The sequence below is a fragment of the Saimiri boliviensis genome, chromosome 6, assembly GCF_048565385.1.
Source record: "Saimiri boliviensis isolate mSaiBol1 chromosome 6, mSaiBol1.pri, whole genome shotgun sequence".
In the NCBI taxonomy this organism is placed as follows: domain Eukaryota; kingdom Metazoa; phylum Chordata; class Mammalia; order Primates; family Cebidae; genus Saimiri; species Saimiri boliviensis.
Window position 1 is genome coordinate 132,884,742 of NC_133454.1, and position 16,893 is coordinate 132,901,634.

At 67.1% G+C, this 16,893-nt stretch overlaps 1 protein-coding gene across 1 annotated transcript in view; it reads left to right on the top strand.

Annotated features, from left to right (window-relative positions):
- Nucleotides 1-7,361: 7,361 nt before the first annotated feature.
- The window catches only part of MUC6 (mucin 6, oligomeric mucus/gel-forming), a 31,344-nt gene continuing 21,812 nt past the window's right edge, over nucleotides 7,362-16,893 (top strand). Inside the window, 17 exon segments of the mRNA XM_074401941.1 lie at nucleotides 7,362-7,410; nucleotides 11,057-11,116; nucleotides 12,036-12,276; nucleotides 12,360-12,486; nucleotides 12,878-12,968; nucleotides 13,545-13,654; nucleotides 13,816-13,960; nucleotides 13,963-14,022; nucleotides 14,259-14,381; nucleotides 14,942-15,062; nucleotides 15,249-15,387; nucleotides 15,462-15,566; nucleotides 15,650-15,722; nucleotides 15,821-15,958; nucleotides 16,175-16,336; nucleotides 16,484-16,578; nucleotides 16,749-16,881. Of these exon segments, the coding sequence (XP_074258042.1) occupies nucleotides 7,362-7,410; nucleotides 11,057-11,116; nucleotides 12,036-12,276; nucleotides 12,360-12,486; nucleotides 12,878-12,968; nucleotides 13,545-13,654; nucleotides 13,816-13,960; nucleotides 13,963-14,022; nucleotides 14,259-14,381; nucleotides 14,942-15,062; nucleotides 15,249-15,387; nucleotides 15,462-15,566; nucleotides 15,650-15,722; nucleotides 15,821-15,958; nucleotides 16,175-16,336; nucleotides 16,484-16,578; nucleotides 16,749-16,881 (1,972 nt within the window).

Genomic DNA, 16,893 nt, shown 5'->3' on the forward strand with positions numbered 1-16,893 from the left:
CATCAGTCATTAGGAAAATTCAAATTAAAGCCTCGGTAAGATGTACTGCACGCCTGTTACTGGCTGAAGGGGGCCACGCCGAGCACAGAGGAGGACCAGGAGGGAGGCGGAATGCCGCGGTCATGCTCGAAAACAGCCTGGCAGTTTCTGAAAGATTCAGATGCCAACCGTATGCTCCAGCCACTCCACACCTGAGAAGTGGCAGCGCACGCTTCTCCGAGATGTGGACACACGTGGTCTAATGACTTTGTAGTCGCCCAAACTGGACGCTCGAATGAACGGACCACGGAATTTTCGCCACTGATGGACACGTGGGTCGTTTCCGTTTGGGGTTGTTAGAAACAACTCCTGGGAGCGTGTGCGTGCACACGGCGGCCTCGGGCCCTGGCCATGCCTCCGGGAGTTGGCGGCGTCAGGACTGGAGGCCGCTGCCCACCACAGCCAGGCTGCACCTTGGCTGCCGGTCATGAGCCAGGCTTCGTGGGTAAGTCGGGGGTGCTCCTTGGCCACCCTGCTGTGCTCCCATCTGGGGGAGGGCTGGGGCCTGGGGGAACCCCGGGGAGCTGCAGGCACAGTGGATGGTGGACGTGGGCTGCTCTGATGACCAGTCTCAGCCGCAATCAGCCCCGACACCGGCTGGGAGGGCCCGAGCCTCTGGCTCCCCAAGGCCACCTTCTGTACCACCCGGGCTTCTGCCAGGCCTGCGTGCTCTGGGCCCCCCAACTCCTGATGCTGCAGCCCACGTGCACAGGGCCTCCCCCGGGCCACACAGCACTCACAGCTGCAGGCAGCGGAGCAGGCCAAGGCCCCTGTGCCGGCAGCTGTTGTGAGTGGGCGGGAAACCCACCACGACCCTGGGCCTCCACTGCACTCCCCTGGGCAGCCCAAAGAGCCAGCCGTCGAGAGCCTGGGCACTCTTCGGCTCTCCGCAGGCTATGCCAGCCATGCCACTGTCCCCTGGGACCCCCAGACAGGACCCTCCCCGTCACCCCCCGGCCTGTGCCTCCGTGGCTGCCCCCTCTGCACCTCCACGGCCTGGGACGGCCCTGCACATGATTCTTGAGAGAGACTCGGGTCTGGCTGTTTACAGCTGGAGCTTTTCTGGGAAAAAAAACAAATTCTCCAAATTCTCCACAGGATCTGTGGCGGCACTGCCATTGCCGACAGAGGCATCTCTGCCAGGACACCTGCAGACTCAGCCAGCACGCCGCACCACCGGCCCCAGGCTGGCTCAGGGTCCCTTCTCCGCCCCCAGCTCTTCGTCCTCAGTTTAACCTCTGAGCTCACTCTGGACACCTCCTGGTGACCCAGCCCCACCCGACCCGGTCCTGCTCCTCACCTGGGGGTCCCGACAGCCCTTCATCTTGCCATGCTTTGAGCTGCACCTGCCCTCAGGTCATTTGGCTTGTGCTTCTGGGGCCCCGCCCGGCTCCCCAAAGGGACCCCCTCAAACATCACCCCTGTGATAGGGATGCGAATTCCAGGAGAGAGATGGTCTCGCAAGCCTCAGCTCCAGCTTGACCTCCACCCCCACGTCACCAGCAGCCTCCAGCCCCCCACCCTCCTCAAAGCTCCTCACCAGCCACCCCAGGAGGAAGCCCTCGCTAACTCCCCATCCAGCTGCACTCACTGAAGGCAAAAGGCACCGATAACCCCCGGCCCCGGCAGTGTGGGGCCTCACAGCTGCCAGCTCGGGGCAGCCAGGGGGCCGGGGCCGGGCAGCCTTATCTGTTTGCACTTCAGTCCACATCCGCCGGTTACCGGCTCCAGCACCCGGGCGGGGCAGGCGGCTGGACACCGGCCGTCCCTGCAGCCTCTCCCTGTGGGTGCTCAGACGAGGGCGCCCTGGGTTCAGGCCCAGAGTTGGCAATGCGCGGACATCTCCCCCCGGACACGGGAGGTGCGGCCCGGCCCTCGGGACCCCGGTCTCCCCTCGGGGCTTGGGGGACACAGCCACCTGGTCTGATGGCCTGCAGGGCCCCATGGCGGGGGTGCACCTCGGAGTGGATCTGATGGCCCCGCTCCTCCCGGGGAGCAGCCCCACCTCCCATGGGTGGGAACGGGGTGAGGAGGAGGCATTTGAGGTGCCCCGTGGGAAGGTGGCTCTGCTGCCTACCATGGGGCTCAGAGGTACCAGAGTCAGGCGTGAGCCTCTCCTGGGTACCTGCCCAAGGCTACCGGCCGCCAATACACCCCCCGGGAGGTGGGGTTCTCACCCCAGCTAAGCTCCCACCTGGAGGGAGGGGTGGCCGGGCCAGGACCACTCCTGTGGGGCTGCCCCCAATGGCCCCGGCACCCCGTACCCCGCCTTGCCCCAGGCTGAAAAGCGCCTGCTCCTGAGCTTCCGGCACGGGGCATGAGTGGACTAAAAGGACCCGGGGCCCTCGGGTGGAGGCAGGTGCGAGTTCCCCTCCGGGAACGTGCGGCTGCCGGCCTCAGGCAGTGCTCCCCACTGGCCACTGCTCAACCCGCCCTGGATGGGGCCAGCCCGGCATCCCAGCCACCCCCAGCCCAGCAGCTACCGGCTCCTCCCACAGCCAGAAGAGACCATCTGTCCACTGGAGGCCGCACTGTGCTGCGGGCAGCGGGCAACACAGGACCGGGGTGGGGCTATGTGCACCTGAGTGTCCCAGGGAGATGGGGGGACAATGACCCCAAATCCCAGCCCAGTCCCCAACCAGTCAAGGCTGAAAGTGCAGGCCCGTGGGTGCCTGGGGTGCCTGGCCCTCTGGGCATCACTGGACAGGGGCTGGGGGGTCTCAGTGAGGGGGCGGGCTGGGGCTGCGGGGTCTGAGGGGGGCGGGCTGGAGCTGCGGGGTCTGAGGGGGGCGGGCTGGGGCTGCGGGGTCTGAGGGGGGCGGGCTGGAGCTGCGGGGTCTGAGGGGGGCGGGCTGGGGCTGCGGGGTCTGAGGGGGGCGGGCTGGAGCTGCGGGGTCTGAGGGGGGCGGGCTGGGGCTGTGGGGTCTCAGTGAGGGGTGGGCTGCTGGTCACCCGGGTGAGCTGTACGCCCATCCCTTACAGCCGCCCTCCTGGGCTCGAACTGCCCTCCCCGGGCCCTGGGAAGACCCTCACCTGTGACAGGCAGCTGGTTCCGTTTCTACCTCTGGCAGGGTGGACCTGGCAGCTGGGGTGGGAGGTCTGCAAGGCTGGTGGAGAAACAGGAGTTGGCGGGGTGGGAGACAGAGGCCAGAGGTCAGGGAGTATCGCAGCCAGGCAGGGCCTCCCCTGGGTGCTGGGGAGAATGAGGGACACTCTCCTCACACACACGGCTGCAGGGTGGGGGCCCCAGGGCCAGACTCAGTGGGGGTGGTTGCAGGCAGGAGCTGGACTGGGAGCGACACCTTTTCAACATGCTGTGGGGGGTGGGGGGCAAAACCACAGGGGACCTACGAGCTGGCCATGGCGGGGTCACCAGTGATGCTCAGGGGCCGGGGAGCAGGGAGGAGACCCAGGGCCGGCCCTGCCACAGCCACACAGGGCCTTGGAGGGAGGGTGGGGCAGGTGACCTCCTGCAGGCCTAACACCCCTTCCCTGCCGGCCCCTGCCCCCGCCCCTTGGGGGACCTCCCATCCAGCCACCCTGTCTCCAGGCTCTCAGGGTTCCCACCCTCTCCCCAAGCAGTGGGCTCTGGGACCTGGCCCAGGGGCAGCGCCTCCCAAGACACCAGGCGTCCGGATCAACAGGAAGCCATGACTCGCCCCCTCACCCTCACACCTGGGCACTGGCTGCCACACCAAGCTCTCCCGGCCGGCACTGGGCCTGCGCCTCGGATGGGAGGTGGCAGCTCTCCAACTCGGGGGCATTCTCACTCCCGGTGTTGAAACCTTTCCCAAACACTCCCCAGAGCCACCGTTTTTTCAGTCCTTTGATCTGATGGGGACCAGCTGCCAAGCCTCAGGGGGTGACGCCCGACCTATTCTCCTCCCGGGGACGTCAACCTGACCACAGTGCCAGCGGGGCAGGGGCAGGGGCAGGGGAGGTGCCAGCTGAGGGGCAGTGGGGGGGGCTGGCCGAGGGGCAGTGTGGGGGCCGGCTGAGGGGCAGTGGGGGGGCTGGCAGAGGGGCAGTGGGGGGCTGGCAGAGGGGCAGTGGGGGGCCGGCCGAGGGGCAGTGGGGGGGGGCTGGCCGAGGGGCAGTGTGGGGGCCGGCTGAGGGGCAGTGGGGGGGCTGGCAGAGGGGCAGTGGGGGGCCGGCCGAGGGGCAGTGGGGGGACCGGCCGAGGGGCAGTGGGGGGGCTGGCAGAGGGGCAGTGGGGGGCCGGCCAAGGGGCAGTGGGGGGACCGGCCGAGGGGCAGTGGGGGAGCTGGCAGAGGGGCAGTGGGGGAGCTGGCAGAGGGGCAGTGGGGGGCTGGCAGAGGGGAAGTGGGGGGCTGGCAGAGGGGCAGTGGGGGGCCACCCACAGGTCATCCCAGTTCCTCTGTGAACGGGAGTCCCAGCAGACCCAGGGCCTTGGCCCCCCGTGAGGCGAGCCAGGCCCCGAACCCCTTCTAGAGCCTCTGGAGACACGTGCGGGGGCAAAGGCCTCAAGCCCAAGGTACCGTCTGCTCACGCCTGCCCAGGGAGCCCCGGGGCCTAGGAGACAGCGCCCACCCTCACGGCTCAGCCAGGAAGCTGGTCCGGGGCCCACCCTGCCTCCTGCTTCACAGCCAGGCCAGGCCTAGCAGACGGACGTGGGGGCGGGGCCTGCACCAGGCATTTAGAGGGGTCAGTTGTGCACGTGTCCGGTCCTCAGGCCCCGCTCTCCGGCCAGGCCGGTGGACACGGCTCCTGTCTCCAGTCGCTGCAGGAACAAGGCCCTGCACGCTCACCTCCCCGAATGCTCGGCCAGCTGCAGCACTCCCCGGCGGGGGACTGAAACGCCGCCCAGCCATTTCCCACCAAGCCAGTGCACTGGGAGAGAGGAACCCCCAGGCTCCAGAGGCCCCTTTGTGCCAGATGCCCCCCGCCAGGGCTCAGGGCAGGGCCTTCTACACACCCAGAGCCGCCCTGAGATCATGGGGACAATAAATTCTGGGATGCACAGCTTTTACCAGAAATTTCAGCACACAGACACACAGACACACAGACACATGCACATACATATACCAGCACACACACGTGCACGCACACATGAACACATGCACATACATGTATACACACGTGTACACACATGCACATAGGTGTGCACACATGCAGGCACACGCACACACGTGTGCACACACATACACGCCTGCAAGCGGGCATCTACCACAGGCCCACTGCAGGCTGGTGGCACCCGCCCCCCACTCACCCCACACCTGTGCAAGCTACAGGAATTCCCCAATTCTAGGGGACACAGGATTTTCGTGCTGAATGTCACGGCCATAACTGCCCCTCAAGGTCAGCGGTCTCTGCCATTTTACAGCTGGGACATGGAAGCCTCGGTGGCCAGGACCCCAAGGCCCTGCAGGCCTGACCGGGGAAGCAAAGGGTCCACCGGCTCCCACCCCAGCCCATCCCTGCCCCTGCATTCAAAGCCTCATAGGATCCCTCAAGAGAACCTGAGTTTGGCTCTCACGAGCCCGGACAGGCGGCCAGACAAGCACAGCTGCTGGGCTGATGCGGCCACGGGGCTCCCAGCCACACCATCTGCCCACGAGGTCCCTGTCCGCACCGGCTGCCCTGGTGCGGTGACCCCACCCAGGGAAGGGGGCCCTCAGACCTCTGCGCTCATCGTCCCCACCTCGAGCCTGGGCTGAGGCCCCACTCATAACGAGGGCCAGCTGTGAGCCCTGCGTCCGTCCAGCCTCTCAGCATGAGTGGGCAAGGGCTTCACTCCTGTGCCTCAGTTTCTCACCTGAACAACGAGGACCCTGAGAGTGTCAAGAAGGCCAGACGCAGCGGCTCATGCGTGTCATTCCAGCATTCTAGGAGGCCAAGGCAGGAGGATCTCTGAAGCCCAGGAGTTCAAGACCAGCCTGGACAACACAGTGAGACCCCATCTCCACGAAAAAATAAAGAGGAAGAGCAGATGAGAGCAGGAGCCCCCAGAACGTGCTGGTGCGGAGCGCCTGGCAGGCAGCACACCTGTGGCAGTTTCCTGCGAAAGCAATTTGCTGTAATTTCAAGTAACGTTCTGCAAAACTGAAGCTGATTTACGTGAAACACACAACACCTACTACGTGAGGCACGCGTGGGGCCTCTTCTGCGGTGGGGGGCGGGGGGTGGCCCCGGGCATGTAGGCGCAGGTGGGATGGAGGTGGCAGGCCCGGGTCCAGCCCGGGGAGACCAGGCAGCCTCGGGGTCCCAGCTGAGAGCGCGGTATTGGCGTGTAGTGGAGGCAGCCCCAGGCCGGCGAGGGTTCCTGTGGGGGCGGGGGGACAAACTCCCCTTTGGGAGGGGCCCCTGGACTCCCAAACGAGGCTGGGCAATCCTGGTGACTGGCCAGACACCCCTCCCTCCCCCACTGCAGGCCACTGGCACCACCACCCCCGACGCCACCAGACCTCTCCCTGGCCCTCAGGCATGGCACATTACCCCTCAGGCGAGGCCCCCTGTCGTCCCAGTCCCTGCCCCTCTGCCTGGAGGGGTCAGGAGTGCGCCCCCCCGAACCCCCACCGAGCTCCTATGCCCAAGACAGCGGCTGACAGCCCTCGGGGCTGTGGGGAAAGAAACCGTGGCAAGGGGGGGGTGGCTTCCCAGGGGGAAGGTCAGGCTGAGGAGGGGTCTTCAAGAGCGAGCCTGGGACCTGGCAGGCTGTAGAGACACACACAGCTCCCCAGGCCTCCAGGGCGGCCCGTCTGAGCCCCAGGGCTGCTGCCTGTCCGCTGTGGCGGAGCCCCTGCTCCCAACACCCCCTGGCAGGGCTGGTCCCCCACTGGGTGATCTTTCCTGTTGGGCAGGGAACTCAGGGTGAGGGGTGGGGCCCAGCGCCCTCCAGGGGGTCCTCGGGTCCAGGCGCTCCCCAGAAGGGGCAGGGCAGGTGCCCCGGGGCCCCCCAGCTCCCCTAGCAGGCTGGTCCCAGCCACCAAGCCTGTGGCTGACGGTGCCCACCCTGAGCTGGCAGCGGGGAGGCCCGGCCGGAATGGCCCCGACAGACGCGGGAGGTGTTTGCAGGACTCTGGGGGCGAGTGCGTGTCAGCCCCCCCGCTGGGAGTGGGCGATAACGGGGCGCTGCCTGCAGGATTTTCCGAAGAAAGTGAGGCCTGATAAAGCAGGCCCAGATCCTGTTTGGCCACCGCTGTGCCCGCCGGCAGTGGTGATTAAGGGGCTGGACCGTGGGGTGCAGGCAGGCACGGCGGGGGAGGGCCCGCCACCCTATATAAGGCGCCCAGGACCGGCCGTTCAAGCCGCACGGGTGGCAGCTGCAGGCCTGCCCGGCCAGAGCCGACTGCCCCTACGCCATGCTCCGACGCTGGCTGCTGTGCTTCTGCGGGGCCCTGCTGGGCGCTGGTGAGTGTGGCGGGGGCGCCGGGTACCCCAGGGCCCTCGGCCGGCCCACACGGACGCTGATGGACCGAGGCCCACCGTCAGCTCGGTGACCTGCCCCCGCTGCCAGGCCAGGGTTCCCCCAGCAGCCTCGGCGCTGGGCTCTGCCATTTAGGGTCAGGGACCCCATGGGTCCTGGACAGGGACGCCCTCCTGCGAGCTGGCACAGTGGCCAGTGGGGGGACGCTCGGATGGAGTGGGTCCAAAGGTCCCGCAGGCAGAGGGGGCAGATGTGTGGGTGCCCAGGCCTGGCACACTCCCTCCCCTCGGCGTGGTCCTGAGTCTTCAGAGGTCTCTGGAGTGTGGGTGCAGAGGCACAGTCCCTGCTGCCCTGGGCCTCAGTTTCCTCATCTACAGAAGTGGGGGGATGCTGCCTCTCCTGGTGTGGCCGCTGTGGGTAAAGGGAGGAGAAGGTGTATGGCCTTCTGGGCTCAGGACCTCAGCAGGCAGGCTGCCCTCTCCCCCGCGCTCCCACCCAGCTCAGGCAGGACCCAGGAGAGACCATCATCCTGGATTCTCTGCCACCCACCTGCCCTGTGGCTGCTGCAGGCGGCCTCCAGGCCTGCCCCTGGCCCCCAGAAAGAGCCAGCCCTGAGGGTTCCCTCTGTGGCCACAGCCGAAGGCCTGGGAAGACCCTCTTGGCAACCAAGGCTTCCCCTTCCTCTCTGAGCTGGCCCGGACCCTCTTCCATAGCCAGGAGCCTCTGGGGGTGGACACTGGCGAGATGGAGCCCCCCTCGGAGCTGCTGCCAGCCTGGGGCCTCAGGCTCAGAGCGCAGTGGGACCCCCAGGGGCACCCCACTGCTCCCCAAGTCCCCCCCACCACTTCTCTCCCCTGAAGCCCCTTCCCCACCACGCCGGGTACCACTCTTCAACCCTGGGGGATGGGGAGGTCTCTGAGCCAGCCCAGCAGTGCCCTCTGCTTGGGACCCCGGCCCCACCTGCATACCTAGGACAGCTTGGGGATAGGTGCCAGGAGTGGGGCCAACCTTGCAGCAGAGCATGGCCCCAGATCCAGGAAGGGGGGTGTGGTGGGACCCAGGGAGCCCGGAGGTCTGAGCTGTGGGCACTGCTGAGAGTGGAGGGCCACGTCGGGGTGTCCACCCATCACCCCGGCAAACGCTCTCTGAGCGCTGTCCCTGCCGGTACGGGAGGGGCCTGGGCCGGCAGAGTGTGGGGCCGGGCAGCCGGGCAGCGGGCCTGGGCCTCGGTGGGCCGGGAGGCAGCGGTGGGCGGCCGCCCAGCACGCACAAGGAACAGCGTGCACCTGCCGCTCGTGCAGAGGCTGAGACCGGGGGTGGCGGACCAGCCGGCCCCGAGGCCCCTGGCCGGCAAGGGACCAGCCGATGGGAAGCGCAGCCGGGGCAGGAATGACGCCTCCCGCTGTGCTCAGACAGAGCTGGGGCGGCGGACTTGGAGCCCGTGGACTGGGGGAGCCTCCCGAGGTGGGGCAGGGCAAGGGCAGTGTGGGTTGCAGGGGACACAGCCGTGAGGCACCTGCCTGGGGCAGTGGAGACGGCCTGGCACGGCCAGGGCCACAGAGACATGGCCTGAGGTGTCTGTGCCGAAGTTGGATGCCCCCCAGTGCCACCCTCACCTGAAAGGTGGAGGAACTGAGCTGAGGTGTCTGTGCATACAGGGGATCCCCTTCCGAGTGCCACCCCCATGTGAAAGGTGGAGGAACTGAGCTGCAGGGGGCCTTGCCCAGGGGAGCCGGGTCAAGCTCTGCAGGCTCCAGAGATGCTGACCGAGGGGCGGGCGGCCGATTCCTCCTCCCGCCTGGCGCTCTCCCACCCCTGCCCCACCAGACCCAGCGTGGCCTGTCCCAGGAACCACAGGGTTCCATGGCTGAAGGTTCAATGTGACACATACTCCCACAGCAGATGCTTCTGGACCATCCCTGGAAGGAATGGCAAGGGGCTGGGGACCATGTCACCTGCTGGGACCCCCATGAGGGGGATGGGGGATGGGTGGGTGCTCACCAGGCTCAGGGCCCAGCATAAGCCACCTCTACCCCAGTCTGAGGTAAAGTCAGTTCACACTGGGGATAAGCCAGGAACGGTCCATCAGAAGAGGATCTCAAGGTCAAAGGGGACCACAGCCAAATGCGTGTCCCACATAGCCAAGGCCAGCTCTCTCCTTAAATCCAGTCACTCAGATAACCGCGGGCTCCTGCCTGTGCCAGAGAGGACTCACCCAGGCAGCCACAGGGCAGGCAGCCTGGCTCCTCCCTGGACCATGGGCAACACCATCCTCCAGCTGACAGACCCCTGTCCCTGCATCACCAGAGACACAGGTGGCCAGCGGTAACGTGGGCAGCACTGAGTCCCAGAAAGTGGGCAGAGCCCGGGGTGGGGCACAGGTGGGGCGGGTCAGGAACAGGACCTCTGAGCTGCACCTGGAGGCAGGCAGTGGGTGCCCTGCTAACCGACGTGCAAGGAGGGTCCTGGCCTCTGAGAAGGGTCTGGAGAGGTCATGGGTCCTGCTCACGTCCCCCACCAGCACTCGGGCATCGGGGACCCACAGGAGCCACAGATAAGGCCACAGTCCCGGAGTCAGAGGCCAGGGAGTTACCCAGAGGTGGGAGAAGCCTCCCTCTGGGCAAAGGGGGTGGGACCTGGGGGGTGTCAGCCCCGCTCCAGCGTCCAGGGTCAGGGTGGGGCATCTCCCTCGGCCCTGCCCTGGGGTCACCGTGACCCGGCTGTCTGAACATTCCTGTGGCAACCATGGCCTCCGTGCCAGAACTGACACCAAGGCTGACGTGCAAGAAAGTGCCCGCGTCTAGAGCCCCGGAGCCACTGGGAGCAGCGAAAACCGGCTGTGGGGCCCGGCGTGGACCCCACTGGGAGCAGGGAAAACCGGCTGTGGGGCCTGGCATGGACCCCACTGGGAACAGTGAAAACCGGCTGTGGGGCCCGGCGTGGACCCCACTGGGAGCAGGGAAAACCGGCTGTGGGGCCCGGTGTGGACCCCACTGGGAGCAGGGAAAACCGGCTGTGGGGCCCGGCGTGGACCCCACTGGGAACAGCGAAAACCGGCTGTGGGGCCCGGCGTGGACCCCACTGGGAGCAGCGAAAACCGGCTGTGGGGCCCGGCGTGGACCCCACTGGGAACAGCAAAAACCGGCTGTGGGGCCCGGCGTGGACCCCACTGGGAGCAGGAAAAACCAGCTGTGGGGCCTGGCGTGGACCCCACTGGGAACAGCAAAAACCAGCTGTGGGGCCCGGCGTGGACCCCACTGGGAGCAGGGAAAACCGGCTGTGGGGCCCGGCGTGGACCCCGTGGGAAGCAGACCCCTCAGGGAAAGCAGGCTGCCAGGCTGGGGAGGTGGGCACAGCCCACTGTCAGCTCAGCTCTCAAGCCCCTGCCACGCACACCAGCCCCTCCTTGCCCTGCCCAGGAGGCCCCAGCCGTGACTGCCCTGTACACGGGGTGCCCGTCATCTGCCGAACCCCGAGGGTCTGACGGCACAGGCTGAACTGGGGATCTGCGGATGAACGAGGAAGTGAAGGGCAGGAAGCTGGGGCTCGTGAAGGACACGGGGTGGGCGAGCGCGTGGCCTGCTGTTGGGGCCTCGAGCCCCACACCGACTGCGGGTCCCATCCTCACAGGTCTGCCCGATGCCTACGCCAGCCCAGGCCCCCAGAGGCCGAAGGACTCTCCACAGACAGGTAAGAGCGCAGCGGCCACAGACCCTGAGCCCAGACCACCCAGCACCCAGGCCCGATGTGCAGGAGAGAGGGACCCGGAGTCCAGGCCACCCCCGAGACACACCCACACACACACACACACACACACACACACACACACACACACACACACACATGCTGCCCAAACAATCCAGGCCCAGTATACAGGAGAGAGGGACCCAGAGTCCAGGCCACCCCCAAGACACTCAGAACCCAACACGCACACACACATGCACACACCCAACACATAGGACCACACACACACGACATACACATGCACACACACCCAACACAGCCCAATACACACTGTACACACACCCAACACCCAGGCACACACATCTAGCACACACATTCCAGATATGTAAAGACACACACACAACATGCCTGATGTACACATGCCCAGCACACTCTACACACACATACACCCCATATACACACCCTACACATACCTGAGATACACAAATCCATCACACTCACACAAGTCACACACACCCAACACACACATACACATTGTACACATCTACACAGCACCACACACACACCGCCAAAGCCCAGACACGCCTCACACACACGTATGCACACCCATGCAACACACATACACACAACACATGCGTACACACTGCACAGGTGCACGTGTTCACACATACATCCACACACATGTACACACATGTGTGTACCTGTGCCCACGGTGGTGCTGACTCCTGCCCAGGCATATGCCACACCACTTGGGTTCACTTGGATGCCCATGTCTGGGGTTCCCACAGCCTGGCCCCAACTCAAAGCCCTGGCCAGGGAGACGCGTGAGCTCTGCCCTACCCCAGCCGGGTCCTGCCCTGTCCTAGCACTGCCCGGCCAGGTTGGTGGGGACCCCGGGCTTAAGTCGGCCCCGCTCTCTCCACAGCCCCCGACAAAGGCCACTGCTCCACGTGGGGGGTCGGGCACTTCTCCACCTTTGACCACCATGTGTACGACTTCTCGGGGACGTGCAACTACGTGTTTGCGGCCACCTGCAAGGACGCCTTCCCCACCTTCAGCGTCCAGCTGCGGCGAGGCCCAGACGGAGGCATCGCGCGGATCATCGTGGAGCTGGGGGCCTCCGTCGTCACCGTGAGCGACGGCACCATCTCGGTCAAGGACGTCGGGTAGGCCAGGCGGGCTGGAGCCCAGGTCCCAGGGGTCGGGGGCCGGAGGACAGGGATGACCACCGACGGCCCTGGCCCCACAGGATCGTCAGCCCACCCTACACCAGCAACGGGCTCCAGATCACACCCTTTGGCCAGAGCGTGCGGCTGGTGGCCAAGCAGCTGGAGCTGGAGCTAGAGGTCACGTGGGGCCCCGACGCCCACCTCACGGTGAGGATGAGGGGCCGGGGTGAGCCTGGGGCCCGCAACACTGGGGGGCAGGTGGGACTCAGGAGGGGCTGCCCTCCCTGGGAGTCCCGGCCAGCCCTGGGCAGTCAGGCACCGTGTGCCAAGCCGTGGGGACCCCCGGCCAGCAACCAGAGCCAGGACTGGGTTTTGTGGGTGACTCAGCTTCTCCACTGGAAAGTTAGGCTCCCACGAGAAGAGGTCTAACTCCAGTAACTCCACCCCAGTTATTGGAGAGGTCCTGAGCGACCTGCGTGCACCTGCAGACGAGCAGGGTGGGGGCTTGGGGGCTCTTCGTCCAGGAGCAGGAGTTGAGAGCCCCCCGCAGAGGATGAGCTCCCCTGGCCCCGGCACCCAGCAGAGCTGTCTCCCGCAGGTCCTGGTGGAGCAGAAATACATGGGCCAGATGTGTGGGCTCTGTGGGAACTTTGACGGGAAGGCCACCAACGAGTTCATCAGTGAGGAGGGTAGGTAGGGGCAGGGCTGGGGGCCTCTAAGTGGGGGCCAGGGCTGGGGGCCTCTAGGTGGGGGCCAGGGCTTGGGGGGGCCTCTAGGTGGGGGCCAGGGCTGGGGGGCCTCTAGGTGGGGGCCAGGGCTGGGGGCCTCTAGGTGGGGGCCAGGGCTGGGGGGCCTCTAGGTGGGGGCCAGGGCTGGGGGCCTCTAGGTGGGGGCCAGGGCTGGGGGGCCTCTAGGTGGGGGCCAGGGCTGGGGGGGCCTCTAGGTGGGGGCCAGGGCTGGGGGGCCTCTAGGTGGGGGCCAGGGCTGGGGGGGCCTCTAGGTGGGGGCCAGGGCTGGGGGGCCTCTAGGTGGGGGCCAGGGCTGGGGGCCTCTAGGTGGGGGCCAGGGCTGGGGGGACTTCTGTTCTAAGCAAAGAATGTAGATGGGGGGCAGGGCGGGGGACTTCTAGATGGAGCCAGGGCTGGAGGGGGCTTCTGGGTGAGGGGCAGGGCTGGGGGTGCCTCTGTTCTGAGCAAGGAGGGTAGGTGGGGTATGGGGCTGGGGAGCCTTTGCCCACAGTGCTGACCCCTGTCCTGCACCCCCAGGCAAGCTCCTGGAACCCCACAAGTTCGCTGCCCTCCAGAAGCTGGACGACCCCAGTGAGATCTGTGCCTTCGAGACCATCCCCAGCCCCCCGGTCCGGCAGGCCCAGCACGTAAGCGAGGGGGGTCCAGGGGGCTCACCCCGGGTCTGACAAGCTCTCCGAGGCCACCAAGGCCCCGACGAACAGCCCCATCACAGACGCCGGGTCCCAACCTCCCTGGCACGGTGGCGTGGGGTGTGGTCTTTGCCCCCGTGACCCCGAGTGCCCCCCAGGCCCAGATCTGCACCCAGCTTGTGACCTTGGTGGCCCCCGAGTGCAGCGTGCCCAAGGAGCCCTTCGTGCTGAGCTGCCAGGCAGACATGGCAGCGGCCACCCCGCCGGGCCTGGGCAACGGCAGCTGCGCCACGCTCTCCGAATACTCCGCCAGTGCAGCGTGGCGCGGCAGCCCGTCCGCCGCTGGCGGGGCCCCAGCCTCTGCCGTGAGTTCCAGGAAGGGCTTGGGGCTCAGACCCGGCTCTCCTGGCCCCAGAACCCCTGACGCGGCGCCCGCATCCCCCCCCCCCCCCCCCCCCCCCCCCCCCGGTCTGAGAGGCGGGAGATCCCGCGGCAGCTTCTGGGTGGAGGAGGGGCTGGGCTAAGTCCTCTCCCAAGCCGGGGTGGGCGGGGAGGGGCAGGGCGGGTGGGACCCTCTCACCGGAGCCGCCCGTGCCCGCAGCCGTGGGTCAGTGCCCGGCCAACCAGGTGTACCAGGAGTGTGGCTCGGCCTGCCTGAAGACCTGCTCCAACCCCCAGCACAGCTGCTCCAGCACCTGCACCTTCGGCTGCTTCTGCCCGGAAGGTGAGGGCGGTCGGGAGCACTCACTCCCCCCAGGACCCCTGGGGAGATCCTGGGGACAACGGGCTGTCTGACCCCACCCACCTCGACCCGCCTCACCCCACATTCTGCCGTCTGAGTCCCAGCTCCAGGGGCCCTCTTGCCTTGGGTGAGCCCCTCCCCTCCCACTCCCCCTCCCCCCCACTCCCCCTCCCCTCCCACTCCCTTCCCTCCACTCCCCCTCCCCCCACACTCCCCCTCCCCCGCCATGCTTCCAGCTGGCAGCTCTCCCAGCCACGGCCACCCTGCAAACCACATGCAAGGGTGTCTCGCCCACTGGGATCTCAGAGCCCCTGAGAGAAGGTGGGGTTTGAGCTGGGCCCCAGGGACAGGTACGTGTCTCTGCCTGCTGGGGGCTGCCACTCACTGGGAACCCAGGCTGGGCACACAGTGTCTGGCACAGAGACGTAAAGGCAAGTGCAGCTGGAGTGAGACGCCACAGACAGGCGGGGGGCGTCTCCCGGAGCCAGGGAGAGTGGGAGGCCGTCAGTCCCACCAAGCCCCAAGAAGCCCCTCTCCTGCAGGGACGGTCCTGAACGACCTCTCCAATAACCACACCTGCGTGCCTGTCACCCAGTGCCCCTGTGTGCTCAATGGCGCCACATACGCCCCTGGGGCGGTCACAACAGCTGCCTGCCGAACCTGGTGAGGTGGTGGGGGGAGGCAGTGAAGAGGGGAGGCGGCGGAGGGGGAGGCAGCTGAGGGGGCAGGCGGCGGAGGGGGCTCTGGAGCCTGGCAGGAGTTCCACTGGCCCAGGGTAGGGGAGGGGTGCTGTCTGGCTCCCGTGGCTGGCCCTGCCCACCACGTGGTCCCCCCAACGCCCGCCCACAGCCAGTGCACCCTGGGCCGCTGGGTGTGCACGGAGCGGCCGTGCCCCGGCCACTGCTCCCTGGAAGGCAGCTCCTTCGTCACCACGTTCGACGCCAGGCCCTACCGCTTCCACGGCACCTGCACCTACATCCTCCTCCAGGTAGCCCTGTGGCCCGTGGGGAGGGGAACCCCCAGTGACCCCACCCATGGCTGAGCCCCCGCCTGCCCACACAGAGCCCCCAGCTTCCCGAAGACGGCACCCTCATGGCCGTGTATGACAAGTCCGGCTTCTCACACTCCGAGACCTCCCTGGTGGCTGTCGTCTACCTCTCCAGGCAGGTGAGGCCTCTCCCGCACCCGTCCCTGCCAGCAGGGCTCTGCTCCCTGGTGCCCAAGCCTGACCCAGGCCACCTTCCCTCCAGGACAAAATTGTGATCTCCCAGGACGAGGTGGTCAGCAACAACGGAGCCGCCAAGTGGCTGCCGTACAGGACTCGTAAGTCCCGGCCCGGTCCCAGCCCCTGAGCCGAGCCTCCAGGGTGGGCCACCGCGGGCAGGGAGGGCCAGGCGGCCGCTGAGCACCGCGTTCCGCAGGCAACATCACGGTCTTCAGGCAGACGTCCACCCACCTCCAAATGGTCACCAGCTTCGGGCTGGAGCTCATGGTGCAGCTGCGCCCCGTCTTCCAGGCTTACATCACTGTCGGGCCCCAGTTCAGAGGCCAGACCAGAGGTGAGTCCCTGCCCCTTTGGGTGGCCCCGGTGCCTTGTCCCTAGGGGGCCGGCCAGAGAGGCTCATGTGGCATCTGTGTCCGGGGAGCCCCGGGGGTAACAGACCCGTGTGGCCCACGCCGGCGCTCACCCAGGGCGAGGTTAGAGGAGGGTTGGGAGCTCTGGGCATGGGGCCGGAATGGGTGCAGGAGGGACAGCTCATGGCGTGCCGGCTCAGGACTCTGCGGCAACTTCAACGGGGACACGACGGACGACTTCACCACCAGCCTGGGCATCGCCGAGGGCACCGCCTCGCTGTTTGTGGACTCCTGGCGGGCAGGGAACTGTCCGGCCGCTCTGGAGCGTGAGACTGACCCCTGCTCCATGAGCCAGCTCAACAGTGAGTGTCTGGCCTCCCACTCCCCCAGCTGCCCTCCCAGCCCCCATGGCTCTGACAGACCCAGCCGCAAGGGTGGGGGGGTCCCTGGGAGGACCCGTGGCTGGATGGGGAGGGACAGGGACCCATGCCCCGGCCGGTCATCCCCAGAGGTGTGTGCGGAGACCCACTGCTCCGTCCTGCTGAGGACAGGCACGGTGTTCGAGAGGTGCCACGCCACGGTGAACCCCACGCCCTTCTACAAGGTGAGGGCCTGAGGGCGTCTGGGAGGGCACAGGGGAGGCCGAAGCAGAGGGTGCAGTGGCTAACACAGTCAGGCACCTGGGGGCATCCTGGCGCTGGCGGGAGGTTTGGGGCCCCAGCATTCCCAGGGGAGAGTGCCCGCTGCCAGCCCATGCCGGCTTTCTGCCCGCAGAGGTGTGTCTATCAGGCCTGCAACTATGAGGAGACCTTCCCCCACATCTGCGCCGCCCTGGGCGACTATGTACACGCCTGCTCCTCGCGGGGCGTCCTGCTCTGGGGCTGGAGAAGCAGCGTGGAGAACTGCAGTGAGCACCCGG